The sequence below is a fragment of the Pristiophorus japonicus genome, chromosome 11, assembly GCF_044704955.1.
Source record: "Pristiophorus japonicus isolate sPriJap1 chromosome 11, sPriJap1.hap1, whole genome shotgun sequence".
Taxonomy (NCBI): Eukaryota; Metazoa; Chordata; class Chondrichthyes; family Pristiophoridae; genus Pristiophorus; species Pristiophorus japonicus.
In genome coordinates, this window is record NC_091987.1 from 30,557,946 (window position 1) to 30,573,384 (window position 15,439).

Sequence of the window (15,439 nt, forward strand, 5' to 3'; positions counted from 1 at the left end):
CTGCGCACCTTGGGCTCTCTTGCCGTGTAGTTCCGAGTAGAGCGCTTGCTTTGGGAGTCTTCTGTCAGGCATGCGAACAATATGGCCCGCCCAGCAGAGCTGGTCGTGTGTGGTCAGTGCATCAACGCTGGGGATGTTGGCCTGGTCGAGTCCTCGGCACCCGCCCCCGCCCCCCCCCCCCCGTATCTATGGCGGATTAATTTCGGCCCTCAATTCCCTCAGCATCAGAGGATGCATCCCATCCGCTCCTGGTGTACCTACTTTTAAGTGGAAACATAGAAAATAGGTGCAGGAGCAGGCCCTTTGAGCCTGCACCACTATTCAATATGATCATGGTTGATCATGCAACTTCAGTACCCAACTCCTGCCTTCTCTCCATACCCCCTAAGCCAGAAGGACCATATCCAATGAACTGGACTCAACAACTTTCCTTGGTAGAGGATTCCATAGGTTCACAATTCTGTGGGTGAAAAAGTTTCTCATCTCGGTCCTAGATGGCTTACCCTTTATCCTTAGACTGTGACCCCTGGTTCTGGACTTACCCAACATCGGGAACATTCTTCCTGCATCTAACCTGTCCCCAATCCCGTCAATTTTATATGCTTCTGAGATCCCCTCTCATTCTTCTAAATTCGAGTGATTATAAGCCTAGTCGATCCAGTTTTTCTTCAAATGTCAGTCCTGCCATCCTGGGAATCAGTCTGGTGAACCTTCGCTGCACTCCCTCAATAGCAAGAATGTCCTTCTTCAGAATAGGAGACCAAAACTGCACACAATACTCAAGGTGTGGTCTCACCAAGGCCATGTACAACTGCAGCAAGACCTCTCTGCTCCTATACTCAAATCCTCTTGCTATGAAGGCCAACATGCCATTTGCTTTAACTACCTGCTGTACCTGCATGCTGACTTTCAATGACTGATGTACCATGACACCCAGGTCTTGTTGCACCTCCTTTTACTAATCTGTACCCATTCAGATAAGCTGCCTTCCTGTTTTTGCTACCAAAGTGGATAACCTCACACTTATCCACATTATACAGCATCTGCCATGCATTTACCCACTCACCTAACCTGTCCAAGTCAGCCTGCAACCTCTTAGTATCCTCCTCACAGCTAACACTGCCACCCAGCTTAGTGTCATCTGCAAACTTGGAGATATTACACACAATTCCTTCATCTAAATCATTAATATATATTGTAAATAGCTGGGGTCCCAGCACCAAACCTTGCGGTACCCCACTAGTCACTGCCTGCCATTCTGAAAAGGACCCGTTTATTCCCACTCTCTGCTTCCTGTCTGCCAACCAGTTCTCTCTGCACGTCATACATTACCCACAATCCCATGTGCCTTAAATTTGCTCACTAATCTCTTGTGTGGGACCTTGTCAAAAGCCTTTTGAAAGTCCAAATACACCACATCCACTGGTTCTCCCATATCCACTCTACTAGTTACATCTTCAAAAAATTCTAGATTTGTCAAGCATAATTTCCCTTTCATAAATCTATGCTGACTTGGACCGATCCTGTCACTGCTATTACATCTTTAATAATTGATTCCAGCATTTTCCCCACTAGCGATGTCAGACTAACCGGTCTATAATTACCTGTCTTCTCTCCCTTTTTAAAAAAAAGTGGGGTTACATTAGCTACCCTCCAATCCATAGGAACTGATCGAGTCCATGGAATGTTGAAAAATGACCACCTACTAATGCATCTACTATTTCTAGGGCCACTTAAGTACTTTGGGATGCAGACTATCAGGCCCTGGGGATTTATCAGCCTTCAATTTCCTGACTAATAAGGATTTCCCTCAGTTCCCCCTTCTCGCTAGATCCTCAGTCCCCCTAGTATTTTCGGGGGGTTATTTGTGTCTTCCTTAGTGAAGACAGAACCAAAGTATTTGTTCAATTGGTCTGCCATTTCCTTGTTCCCTATTATGAATTCACCTGATTCTGACTGCAAGGGACCTACATAAGTCTTCACTAATCTATTTCTCTTCACATATCTATAGGGCTTTTTCAGTCAGTTTTTATGTTCCCTGCAAGCTTACTTTCATACTCTCTTTCCCCCTCCTAATTAAACCCTTAGTCCGCCTCTGATGAATTCTAAATTTCTCCCAGTCCTCAGATTTGCTACTTTTTCTGGTCAATTTATATGTCTCTTGGATTTATTATCCCTAATTTCCCTTGTTAGCCAGTTGAGCCACCTTCCCTGTGCAGCCAGCCTTTGTTGCTTTAAGTACAGCCAACCCAATTTTTTAATCTATTCAGTGTCTCCACTGTCTTAGTGAAGTCAGATGCAAAGTATGTCTTTAATACCTTAGCCATACCCTCTGCCTCAATGGATAGGTCTCCTTTTTGGTCCCTAATCACCCCACCCCTCCTCTTACTACCATGTTACTAATGGGCCTACAGAAGACTTTGATTATCTTTCACATTGGCTACCATTCTATTCTCATTTTCTCTTTGCCCCTTATTTTCTTTTTAACTTCTCTGACCTTTCTATATCCTAATTCTCAGATGTATTTTCAACCTGACAGGTCATAGACTTTCCCTTAAAACACTTTCTAATCCCAACTGTCCTTCATTTGCCACAGTACTACTTCAACCAGCAATTCACATAAACATACCCTCATGTCTACCTTTGATGACATAGTCCCAGCAAAAGCTCCTATCCTAGTCAATTTCCCCCTCCGCCCTGCGTATGGATTCCATTGTTGCTCCAATTCAAAGAGACACAAATGTGAGCATTTGACACACGACTTGCTTGACCATCCACGGACAGAATTTGATAAAGAATACAAATACTGTTTTTCCACAGATAATTGGAATTCAAACAAAAGTTAGAACAGGTGTGTGTAATCAGTAGTGAAGTGTGGGGAAAACAGTCTGTTTAATTTTTTTTCTTAAACTTGGGCTGAAATTGGGTTTTGGAATTTATCCACTTGCTTTCCCCGACTGATAATTTAATTATGTATAAGTAAAAAACAGGCATCACCTTCTGGCTAGAAGTTGTAACTACCCTTACCAAAAACATCCAGCCTGAAAGCAGCAGCCCAAACAAGGGCTTTAGGTATGGAGTCTGGGTTAAATAAATTTTCAAGTTTCTAACAAAAAAATTAGGAGAGAAATCTACTCCAACTCATTCTGCAGAATATACTGTCCCCAATGTTGCAGTCAGTGGTGAAGGGATGGCATTGCCACTGACCTCAAAAAAGCTGCAGAGTGTAGATATCCTCTTTTCTGACTTTGTTTGAGAATTCATTAATCAATCACGACAGACAGCAAAGCAGGGAAATAAATTATACAGAAAGCAAAATAAAGATTGGGACAAACAAATGGGGTTTAAGAGGGAAATGTGACTATCACAACAAAAACTTTAAAATGTTTATTTAAATTCTGCAATTTTTAAACGTTCTTCTGAAGGAATGAGACCCCACACAAAATTAGTTTCAGGATCAGAGGTGTTATTTAACAGTAATTATAACTTAGTATGGCGTTAAAAACTCTTACTCCTGATTAAATGTTAAGCCTGTTCAATTGTTTAACAGCGAGAATAGTGTAAATAGTTGAAGTTCACAACGAATGTGATTTTTAATAATTCCATCTGAAGACTGAAACCGAGCACCCTGTGAGACAGTACCTTACCACGTTTAAATTTCGAATGCAAAATTTTTACTTTATGAACCAGAAGGTATTTTTAGTTCATGTTCTATTGCTATAGGTTATATTCATCATACAAAAGAATAATTGGAGATCTATTTTCTTCACAAGATCCAGACTCATGACCACAGCCATTTAGAAAAGTTCCATGATGAACCCCAGATAGAACTACTTTTGCATGTTAGTGCCTCAAACAATTGCGTTTGGTTCCATGTGCCTGGCAAGAGGCTTGGCTGAACTTGACAGATGCCACAAATTACCACATTAAGGTGGTAAATAATTGGAAGATCAGTGGGCTGTCCTTCAACACAGTTGAAGTCGGGAGACAGGACAATCTTTTATTTCTCTGACACTGACTCCAGGCTCAGGTAGCACATTCACCCGAGATGAAATGGTTGAGAGGTCAAGTCCCACTCCAGGAACTTGGAACACATAAATCTAGGCTGACACTCCAGTGCTGCTCTGTCGGAGGTGCAGTCATTCAAATGAGACCTTAATCAGACGCCCTGATCCCATGGCACATTTCTAAGCAGAGCAGGGGAGTGATCCCCAGTGTCCTGGCCAACATTTATCCCTCAATCAACATAACAAAACAGGTTATCTGATCATTATCACATTGCTGTTGGCTTCCATGCTTCCCATTTAAACAATGACTACATTCCAAAAGTACTTCATTGGCTGCAAAGCGCTGAGACATCCGGTGGTTGTGAAAGGCGCTATATAAATGCAAGTCTTTTCTTTTTACAAACACAGCCTGTTAGAGGAATGCATGACCAGTTAAGTTAGGGACCTTGAAAGTGAGTTTAGTAGCAGAAAATACATTAATGCAGTAACACACCTGAACATAAGGGAAAGGTGACATTGAGCCCAAGAGATTCGCGATTCTAATTTTACAGCTCAAGTATTTTTAATACCTTTTGAAAATCCAGCTGATCCTAAACCGCACGATTGAAAACTATTAATATCAATTTAGCCTATGTTTTCAATTCATTTAAAATGAAATCTCATCTTCAAAAGTTAATGTTATACCCTGAAACACTAGAATTTAGGATTGATTATCCTTACACCACTTACAAATTAAACACAGAACCAGCTAATTATGAATGGAATAAGCAAAGATAAGCATGTTTTAGTAGCCCAAAGTCTTTATTAGACAGAACAATACCAGAATTTTCTGACCCTTGAGCATAGTGCCAAATTTTGTATCTCAACTAAACAAGCTGCATAAATAAAAAAGAAACTTAACAGTTCAAATTTGCACTACAAAGTAGGGCTTCTACTCTGTGTATACATTAGTTGGTACAAATTCATTCCTAGATGGTCAAATATTCAGTCATTTTGGTCATCATCCCAGTCTTTCTTCTGTGCTGGAGGTTTGGGTCCACCTGCTTGTTTTGCCATGATTATCTGCAAAGAAAAAAAGCACCAAGAGGGTATTGAATCAGATTGATGCACATATCCAACAGTGAACAAAAGCATGTGTGTGTAACTGCACAGGAAAAAGGCAAAGTTGCTCATTGAGATTTTTCAGGTGTCAACTGAGAGAGTTTTTGTATATACCTGTACTATACTTTTTGCTGTAATGGTCATCATCATTATACAGGTAGTCCATCATCTATAAATGGACTACCTATATAATATATTTTGTGGTTCTGTGCCATTGCAAAAAAAATTCATTGACTTCAAGAACTGTAGCAGAAGTATTAATGCATCTTACAAATCAGATACCCAAATGTTTGTAGCACAGCTACATACAAATATACCACATTATAGAGAAGAATGCTGCACTTGAGAAATTACGGTTAAGACAGGAGGACTTGGATCAAACAGCAGTACAATACATTTCTAGCACACGTGCTACACTGAAAGAGGGCTGGGGACATAGGTTGATACCACAATTCCCTAACAAGGCAAGTTCCTCATCTCAAACAGCACCGACAAGCATCCTAATTATCGTACAGTTTTTAAAAAATCAATGCCATGATTAGTGCTCAATACTTTTGCCCTACATTTCAAGCGTTGCTTCCCTGAGAGCTCAGTAAAGCCGAAGTATATGTATACAAGACCAGAAAATCCTAAATTAGTCTATGCAAAATTAGCTGATCTCAACGAGTAGTAGGCCAGCTACAATGGCATTTGGGCCCCAAGATAGAAAGGCGAAACCCAATCACTATCCAATGGCTCCTGCCAGAAGTGCATGTGTATGAATAGTAGACAAGAACATTCAATAACTTGGTGACACTCTTAAGCTCATCCAAGAATGGTCAATTGGGAGTACCAGACACATTCGTGGACCATACCCCAGCATAAAAAATTTCAAATCTAACTGCACACTATCCATCTTCAACTTTCTCCCCTCAAGAGTGGAAAACTGATGTGGGAAATATGTTTTAAAATGCATGAAATTAATTGTAAAACAGGAACCAGATTGAAATCTCTCCTTCGTGAAATATTCAAACTTTTAACTACCTTCTCCACTGGGCTCCAATCATCAATCAAGGACTAATTTACCCTGATGCTGTTCTCACAATGCTTCTGAATTACATAGATAGATTAATGCTTTCAAATCTCATACATTGTGTTGCAAAAGACTGAACACCAGTCTTTCAAAACCAATTGCTGGCATCTAGACTTGTAGGCTAGATACTTTCAAAGGGTGCCAAACCCCATGATGCACAATGAAACCTGAAGCAGACTATTTTCATAATAGAAGTAACCAGGATATTTAAAATATTAAAGTATACCAGCGTCACTCTGGCAATTACTACTCACCTGGTCTACTCTTAGAACAGTTACAGCAGCATTTGTAGCAAGTTTAATTCCCCAGTATTTAATCAAGTATGGGTCTAGTATTCCAGCCTCAAGCATATCCTTCAGCCCTGCACCTTCACCCTGAAAAGAAGAATATGATGGGATAAAGAAAGTAATCAAATCTGCCACTGGAAGTACATAAGAACATAAGAAATAGGAACAGAGAGTAGGTCATACAGCCCCTCGATCCTCCTCCACCATTCAATAAGATCATGGCTGCTCTGATCATGAAACTCAGCGCCACTTCCCCGCCAGCTCCCCATAATCCCTTATCGTTTAAGAAACTGTCTATTTCTGTCTTCAATTTATTCAATGTCACAACTTCCACAGTTCTCTGAGGCAGCGAATTCCACAGATGTACAACCCTCTAAGAAATGTCTCATTTCGGTTTTAAATGGGCGACCCCTTATTCCAAGATCATGCCCTCTAGTTCTAGTCTCCCCCATCAGTGGAAACATCTTCTCTGCATTCACCTTGTCAAGCCCCCTCATAATCTTATACATTTCAATAAGGTCATCTCTCATTCTTCTGCATTCCAATGAGTAGAGGCCCAACCTTTCCACATAAGTCAACCCCCTCATGCCCGGAATCAACCTAGTGAACCTTCTCTGAACTGCCTCCAAAGCAAGTATATCCTTTCGTAAATATGGAAACGAAAACTGCATGCAGTATTCCAGGTGTGGCCTCACCAATACCTTATATAGCTGTAGCAAGACTTCCCTGCTTTTATACTCCATCCCCTTTGCAATAAAGGCCAAGATACCATTGGCCTTCCTGATCACTTGCTGTACCTGCATACTATCCTTCTGTGTTTCATGCACAAGTACCCCCAGGTCCCACTGTACTGTGACACTTTTCAATTTTTCTCCATTTAAATAATAACTTGCTCTTTGATTTATTTTCTGCCAAAGTACATGACCTCACACTTTCCATTATACTCCATCTGTCAAATTTTTGCCCACTCACTTAGCCTGTCTATGTCCTTTTGCAGATTTTATGTGTCCTCCTCACACATTGCTTTTCCTCATATGATAAACTTCAAAAATAATAGTAAAGAGACAAAACATATTTACATAATTTTTTCAAAATATCCAAATAAAAAAATAGAAGTATCTCTTGCTTGTAATTCTTATATGTTTTCCCAACCGCCTAAGCTCACTCACCATCAGCCCACCCCTTACAAACAACCCTACCTCCCCAGGATCAGAACAGCACCTGGGGTCAGATATTGGACACGTCTGGGGATCAGATCTTCCCTAGAGGTCGGGGATCGGAACCCCCTACCCCCATGGGGTCGGTGATCGAACCCATCCTGCAGTTCGGAATCCCACCCCCCCCCCCCCGGGCTTGGGCCCCGCACCAACCCTTTTGTTGTGGCCTTCTGACCCGGGAAGGCAGCAGGCTGGCCTGTGCGGGAGGCCACTCGGCCCGGGATAGGGGCGGGACGCATCGGGTCCCATGCTGCAGCACACAGAGAGGCTGGGGGCAGGAGCTACTGCGCATGCGCGCACACTCCAACGTGCATGTGGAGAGCTTCCGGCACTGTTTCTGGCACAGGGCCCTAGCTACGGCCCCAATCGACTGGCCACGCCACGCCCTGGGAGAGGCAACGCAGCGGCCAGAATCGGGGGGACATTTTATCGGCGCCCTTTTCAGCCCACAAAGTTGGCGCATCTCTGGTAAGTGGGCCGAAAAAAGGGGTGGGCCAATTTTGAGTGCAGATTTGTGTCCACGATCCTCCTCACAGCAAGTTACCAATCTCATCTTTTGTGGAGTAGTACCAACGACCAGATTCTTTGGGCAAAAGGGAAATATATCATAGCCAGCTCCTTGTGGCTAAGCAGGATGCATATCTACTCCCTCAGTCAAGGATATTGTATGGTTCAAGGAAACTTGAAAAAGGAAATGGAAGAAAATAAATCTTTAACAAAAAAATCTCGAGGAAAATCATTAGGTGTCATGGTATCACACTACATTAAAATGCACAATGGTGTTGATTGATGGGCTACAGATTTCAATTCCTCCACTCACTTGAGTTTTCAATCTCTCAGCACTTTATCTTTTCTCAGACAAGAACATAAGAAATAGGAGCAGGAGTAGGTCATCTGGCCCCTCAAGCCTGCTCTGCTCTTCAATATCATGGCTGATTTTCTACCTCAACTCCACTCACCTGCCTATCCCCATATCCCTTGATTCCCTTAATATCTAAAAATCTATTGATCTCTGTCTTGAATATACTCAATGACTGAGCTTCCACAGCCCTCTGGGGTAGAGAATTCCAAAGTTCACCATCCTCAGTGAATAAATTTATCATCTCAGTCCTAAATGGCCGACCCCTTATTCTGAGACTGTGACCCCTGGCTTTAGACTCCCCTAGCCTGGGGAAACATCCTCCCTGCATTTACCTTGTCAAGCCCTGTAAGAATTTTGTATGTTTCAATGAAATAATCTCTCATTCTTCTAAACTCGAGACAATATAGGCCTTACAAAAGAAAATACTGCGAATGCCATAATCTGGAATAAAAACAGAAAAAGCTGGAAAACTCAGCAGGTCAGGCAGCATCTGTGGAGAGGAAGCAGAGTTAACGTTTCGGGTCGATGACCTTTCGTCAGAACTGGAGAGTGTTCGGAAAGAACAGATTATTAACACAAAGGGAGAGGGGAAGAAAGAACAAAAGGGGAAGTCTGTAATACTCGAAGATTCCAACGAGTAGAGGCCCAACTTTTCCTCATGTCAACCCCCTCATCTCCGGAATCAACCTAGTGAACATCTTCGCTGAACTGCTTCCAAAGCAAGTATATCCTTTCTTAAATATGGAAACCAAAACTGTACGCAGTATTCCAGGTGTGGCCTCACCAATACCCTGTATAACTAATTTGCAATTTTTCTCCATTTAAATATTAACTTGCTCTTTGATTTTTTTTTCTGCCAAAGTGCATAACCTCATACTTTCCAACATTATACTCCATCTGCCAAATTTTTGCCCACTCAATTTGCCTGTCTATGTCCTTTTGCAGGTTTTTTGTGTCATCCTCACACATTGCTTTTCCTCCCATCTTTGTATCGTCAGCAAACTTGGCTACGTTACACTCCGTCCCTTCTTCCAAGTTTTTAATATAGATTGTAAATAGTTGGGGTCCCAGCACTGATCCCTGCGGTACCCCACTAGTTACTGGGTTGGCAACCAGAGAATGATCCATTTATCCCCACTCTGTCCTTTGTGAGTTAGTCAATCCTCTATCCATGCTAATATATTACCCCCAACCCAGAGAACTTTTATTTTGTGCAGTAACCTTTTATGTGGCACCTTATCAAATGCCACATACTTAGGAAGAAAACAAAACAATTACTGGGGTTTCTTTTTGTTAGAAATAGAACCGAGAAATCTTGATGACCAGGTTTAATGCAAAAACTGGGGTTCTAATTATGTATGATTTTTCTAGAGAAATTACTGAAATTACAAGCCCTATGGTTTCTAATAAGATGTGCCTTCTGGAGCCATGTCCTGTTGCATGTTAACTTTTCACCTGACAGTACCAAACCAAAATGGCCACTTGTAGTTTGGTCAGTAACAATACCATGGCCGTTTTGACCTTATGGAATGACTCGTCACGCAATTAAGTGTCTGGTGCCAGACACTCAAATCTTTCTTATAATGGAGATAACTCAACACAATATAATTAGCATTCAGTACATGAATCACCACACTTCTACTGAAATTCTTACGGCAGCAACCAGTTCATGTGCATTAAAATATGGATGCAGTTATTTGCACTAGCAAAAAGCTCCGATTGTCTGATAGGCTCACATGATCTCATTACCCGATTGGTACCCTTGGAGAATAATCCACACCCAGAAGTTTCTCTGGAATGAGTAATTAGAACCGCACAGCCCAAGTTCCGAGTGACTTTGCAAAGTGTACTTCGAGCCATTCTGACTTCAGACCGCAGACAGGATAGAGCTCCTCCATCGCAGCAAAGGTTCCTGATTCCACCCCCCCCCCCCCACCCCCATCACAAGTTCATGCCCCCACACCCCCCAGCCAAAGTTCCTGCCCCATCACAGCCAGAGTTCCTGACATTACCCTCTCACTCCCACGGCATTGAGTGTGGGTCACTGATTGTTAACAGGTTTATTGGGTATGAAGTGAATAGTGAGTATCGTGAATTCCAGATTTCATCTACTCCAATAATGTCCCTTATAACACATGCACCGAGCTTTCCGAGAAATCGGGTGTGGGTGTAAATGGGGTTGGAAAAACATGATCCATCTTCCCGGAGTTCCCTCTCCCCTCTGACCCCCACTCTTGCTTACCCCAGTTTTTCTCTCTTACCATTCCCCCAGTCTTTCTCTTCTCCCCACCACCCCCCCCAGTCTCCACCCCCCCCAGTCTCTCTCTACCACAGGCGGCCACAAAAATGTTCCAAATGATCCAAAAGCTAGAAGCAGCTCCAACTCCATGCGGCTCATGGTTTGGCCCCACTTCCTCGTATGGTGCACTGCACACGCACGACTGAATCGAGGGCCCATGCTCTAAAAGGGAGTGGAATCCAATGCGCGCATGTGCAGAAGGACACAAAAAACTCGTGCAAATAGTCACTCTTAAAATATGGCGAACTGCTCCTCCTTTCAGCACTCCCTCTGGGGGGGGGGGGGCTGCGTCCTCAGGCCGGCCGCTTCTCCGCTCAGCGCTCCCTCCAGGCAAAATTCCTCATTTCGGCAGAGGCCAGGTCCTGAGGGTGCTGGATAAGGGAGGTTCAACCTGTACTGCTAATCCATACCAAATCATGGTTAGTTTTGTGTTGCAAATTCCCCTCTGCTAAAACATGTAAAATCTAAATTCATGTAGAACCTGTACATCAGAAGAAGTGATAAAACTTTCAATCCATCAATATGTGCTAGATTTAGCCACGGTTCCAGAGACAGAGACAATGTACCTACTCCCTGGTCAGGACAATGCGATACTGAATCCCAGGGCATTTAATCCAAAGCATCAGTAACTATTACAATGATTAGACACATTAAAGGTTGCTTAATTACCTCAATATCAAATCCAATGTTTTTGTTTCCTTCCTGATGCACTGCGTACAATTTCGAAATTATTTCATTAGCCCGAACACCAGAGTTCTCAGCCAATGCTCGTGGAATACTTTCAAAAGCTTCTGCGAATTTCTTGATGCCATATTGTTCAAGACCAGGACATGACTGAAAAGAAACCAAGAAATCAATTGTTTGTTCTTCACTGCAAATTTCTTAAAAATAAACTGATCGTTTCCTTTCATACCTCTCCGTAAGTAGTGATCCGCTTCGCCAGCTCAATTTCAGTTGCTCCTGCACCTGGTAAACATCGTTTATCCTGCCAATTACACATTTTGTTAACAAGAAAGTACATCTGAACAAGGTAAACTGTCTATAACGTACTTATGCAAAATATAAGGAACGATACAGTCCTGCATCAATTATAGGTGAACCACTCTTGCAGTCAAAACCAGGAAGGCAGCCAGCCAAAGTCTATATTCAACGGCCCGCACAGCAGGCTTAAAATTGGTCCCAAGATGTTGAAGAATTCATTTGTAAATATTAAATTCTAGAACACTTGGCCAACTGACAAATGATACCTGGTTTGAGATACCCCACACTCAGTCTTGCACAAAACACTCACACTAGATTTATAGGCATAGAAATAAAGGAAATTACATGCATAATTATGTCAAGCATCAACAAATGAGTTTCAACAATAAGTTTCAAGTCTTCACATATAGTGTGAACCCCGGATAATCACACAACAATGAAAATCCAAAAACAGATCCAATACTGGAGACCCATTAGGAGTGAAACCTTTCAATAAATTTGAAGTGCCCAGAATACAGTAAGTACCCTTGTAAGAACTTTAAAGGTGTTGACACCATCATCGATTGCCCTCTCAATATCATCCATTATGTTATCTGTTGAACCACGGATTAAAACTGTAGAAATGGCACCATCTTCTTTCTCTGCAACAAGACATAACCCAGCAGTTAAGGCCTGTGTTGTGGTAGATAATGGTTTCATCACTGCCCAACCCAGGTAATAGAAATAGACAATGCTAACTAACCAGAAACTTGCATGATGTGCAAATGCATACAATTAAAAACATTCTATTTAAGATAGTTTTCTAGTCGTCAAGTGTGGAGTTCTGGACAAAAAAAAAACATTTTAAATTGTGCCAGCTATACAACTTATATTTAATATAATGCCTTTAACGTAGTAAAACATCCCAAGGTACTTCACAGGAGTGTTACAAGACAAAAATTTGACATCGTGCCACATAAAATATTAGGGCAGATGAAAGATAGGTTTTAAGGAGCGTCGTAAAGGAGGCTAAAGAGGTGGAGAGGTTTGTGGGAGGAGAGAAAAGAGTTCCAGAGCTCAGGGCCTAGGCAGCTGAAGGCACAGCCACCAATGGTTAGGAGATTATAGTCAGGGATACTCAAGAAGTCAAAATTTGAAGAGCACAGATATCTCGGGGGTGGGCTAAAGGAGAATTCAATTAAATTTAGTTTTTGTACGAAACAGTGATATCAATTTATACAGTGCTATGGATGAGTTTAGTTAGGTTATTAAGGTGTGGGGGGCTACTGATGTAATTTGGGCTTTGAGGCTAGTTTCTAGGCAATGAAAAGTTTTTGGTTGCTTTAATTTTACGCATAGGAGCGCTATACTGCTGAACCTACATGTACGAAACATGCCAGGATGCTAGGTCATGGGGATAAGTCAGACATAGATTAGTTTCCTTCATTCAAACTGATATTAAACACAGTAACAGGCCTAAGTTAGAACTGCAATTTCATCTGTTACCATAAGATAATTTCCTCAATTCTGCAGCTGTACTGGGACTGTAAATACCCATAAGACAGTACCAAATACAGGACACCACTTCAAATTAACTATTACAGATGAATGAACAGATAGGAGTAATTGAGCACTTCTTAAAAATGCAAGTTGATGGATGACTACCCTATAGGAGGAAAAAAAATAACTGATGTTTCTCCATATTTTCTGTAAATGATAGATTAAACTTAAGTCTTACTCTAAAGATCTGGTATAATCCTTGAAAAAGAATTAAGTTAATGTTTTAGATATACAACCCTTCATCAGACATGAAAAAAATAAAGTCGAACCAGCTTTCCATTATAATCAGTACAAAAGAGAAAAGGTTGGGGAAGGGGGAAAAAAGGTGGAAGGATTGGTGGAATAATGTGTAATTCTGTTCGGATTCTACTGAAGTGCTGGTTCATCTTTTATTTTTTTCAGCTGTGTTGAAAAGCAGTATGCCTAAAACATTAACTTACCTATTTTCTCTACAGATGCTGACGGACCGGTTGTGCTTAAAATGTTCTGTTTTTGTCCCCGTTTTTCTTCAAAAATAACGGTTATCGTCTGCTTCTCTAACCATACTATGCATAAAATTATAGCAACCAAACAAATCTTTTCATTACTTGGAAACTAACCTCAAAGCCCAGATTACATCAATGCCCCCCACACCTTAACCTAACTAAACTCATTCATAGAACTTTGCAAATTGATGTCACCGTGTTTCATACAAGAAGTATATATTATTGAATTCGCAAATTGAAATATATTGAAACGGTCTTTTAAAATATTGTAGAAATTTGAAATGTAGTCTCCTTATACATATTCAATTGGTTCAGCTTTTTAAATCCACAGATTTGAAAAGGTTGATTTAAAAGTTATTACCAACAAAATTGGCTGAACAACCTGGATTGTTGATGATTTCTTTGCTCACGAAGTGCAAGTTTGACAAATGTTTTTCAGCATTCATGTTATGTAAGCGCTAGGTCAGTTATACTGCTTAATGCTGAAGGATTGCTTAGACAGGTTGCTTTGGAAATTACAAGGATCAACACGCTGAAAAATGATCCAATACCTGTACATGCATTTGCAACAATCATAAAAGTTTAACCAATTCTATCTCGGTTCAAAAACTAATTTACAAAAAAAAAATGACATTTAGAATTACTATTGAAATTCCTAGCATTCCTGGGAAAAGTATTCCATCAGCAATGTATTTCTCACAGACCGGAGATTTGTCCCATTTCTAATCACAAGTATTTCCTCCCTCCTTCCCCAAAAGTCAAAGGTTTCTTCATGCATTTTTTTATGTAGCTGATCAATTGGTTACCACTTTAATTTGTTTACTGATGGTGAAAAATACCTAGAATATACTATGCAGCACATATTCTACTCACTTCAAAGGAAGGAGACAGATGAATCACCTCCATGTAGACAAGTGCTCAGTATCAAGGTGACAAACGTTTACTATTGATTACATGGCTGCAAGGTGACAAAACGAATCACTTGTGATAGTCTCATTCTCTACAAGACTCTCAGATTTGCCTCGTTATGCTTTTCAATTCTATTGTAAGAGACTGCTGTATTTAATTGCCAAGCAGATCATTCCGATATTTGTCTCAGTTTCTATTTCAACTATTACAATTATTGTAGAGACCAAAATAATACAAATGATTTGGAGCTGGTGACAGATAAAAAGCTAGATTTTAAAATGACACCAAACATTTGGGGGGGGGCGGGAACACTTGCTTAATTAGAGGGAATGGGCAAACAAAAGTATAAAAGGGATCTTTCCTTTCTACCCTACTGCAGACTTTCTCTTGTTCTTTCCTCCCCTCTCCCTTTCTCTGCACTTGCTTAAAATCTGTTATATCCCAAACTTTTTCCAGTTCTGACGAAAGATCATTGACCGGAATCGTTAACACGCTCTCACAAGATGCTATCTGACTTGATGAGTATTTCCGACATTTTCTGTTTTTATAAAAGGGATCGGGATAAGTTGGGACGCTGAGCTAAGGAAGGGCAAATAGCATTTAATGTAGACAAATGCAAGGTAATGATATTAATAAACAGTTGGAATATAAACCAAATAGCTGTAGGTTATAGGACAAAA

The 15,439-nt window shown here is 41.0% G+C and overlaps 1 protein-coding gene across 1 annotated transcript in view; it reads right to left on the reverse strand.

Annotated features, from left to right (window-relative positions):
* Positions 1-4,789: 4,789 nt before the first annotated feature.
* Positions 4,790-15,439, reverse strand: part of cct8 (chaperonin containing TCP1, subunit 8 (theta)) — a 29,831-nt gene continuing 19,181 nt past the window's right edge. Inside the window, exons 11-15 of the mRNA XM_070893313.1 lie at positions 12,352-12,467; positions 11,759-11,830; positions 11,515-11,679; positions 6,435-6,554; positions 4,790-5,069 (exon numbers count right to left, since the gene is read on the reverse strand). Coding sequence (XP_070749414.1) covers positions 4,992-5,069; positions 6,435-6,554; positions 11,515-11,679; positions 11,759-11,830; positions 12,352-12,467 — 551 coding nt within the window. The 3' untranslated portion in view covers positions 4,790-4,991. The remainder of the gene's footprint in view (positions 5,070-6,434; positions 6,555-11,514; positions 11,680-11,758; positions 11,831-12,351; positions 12,468-15,439) is intronic.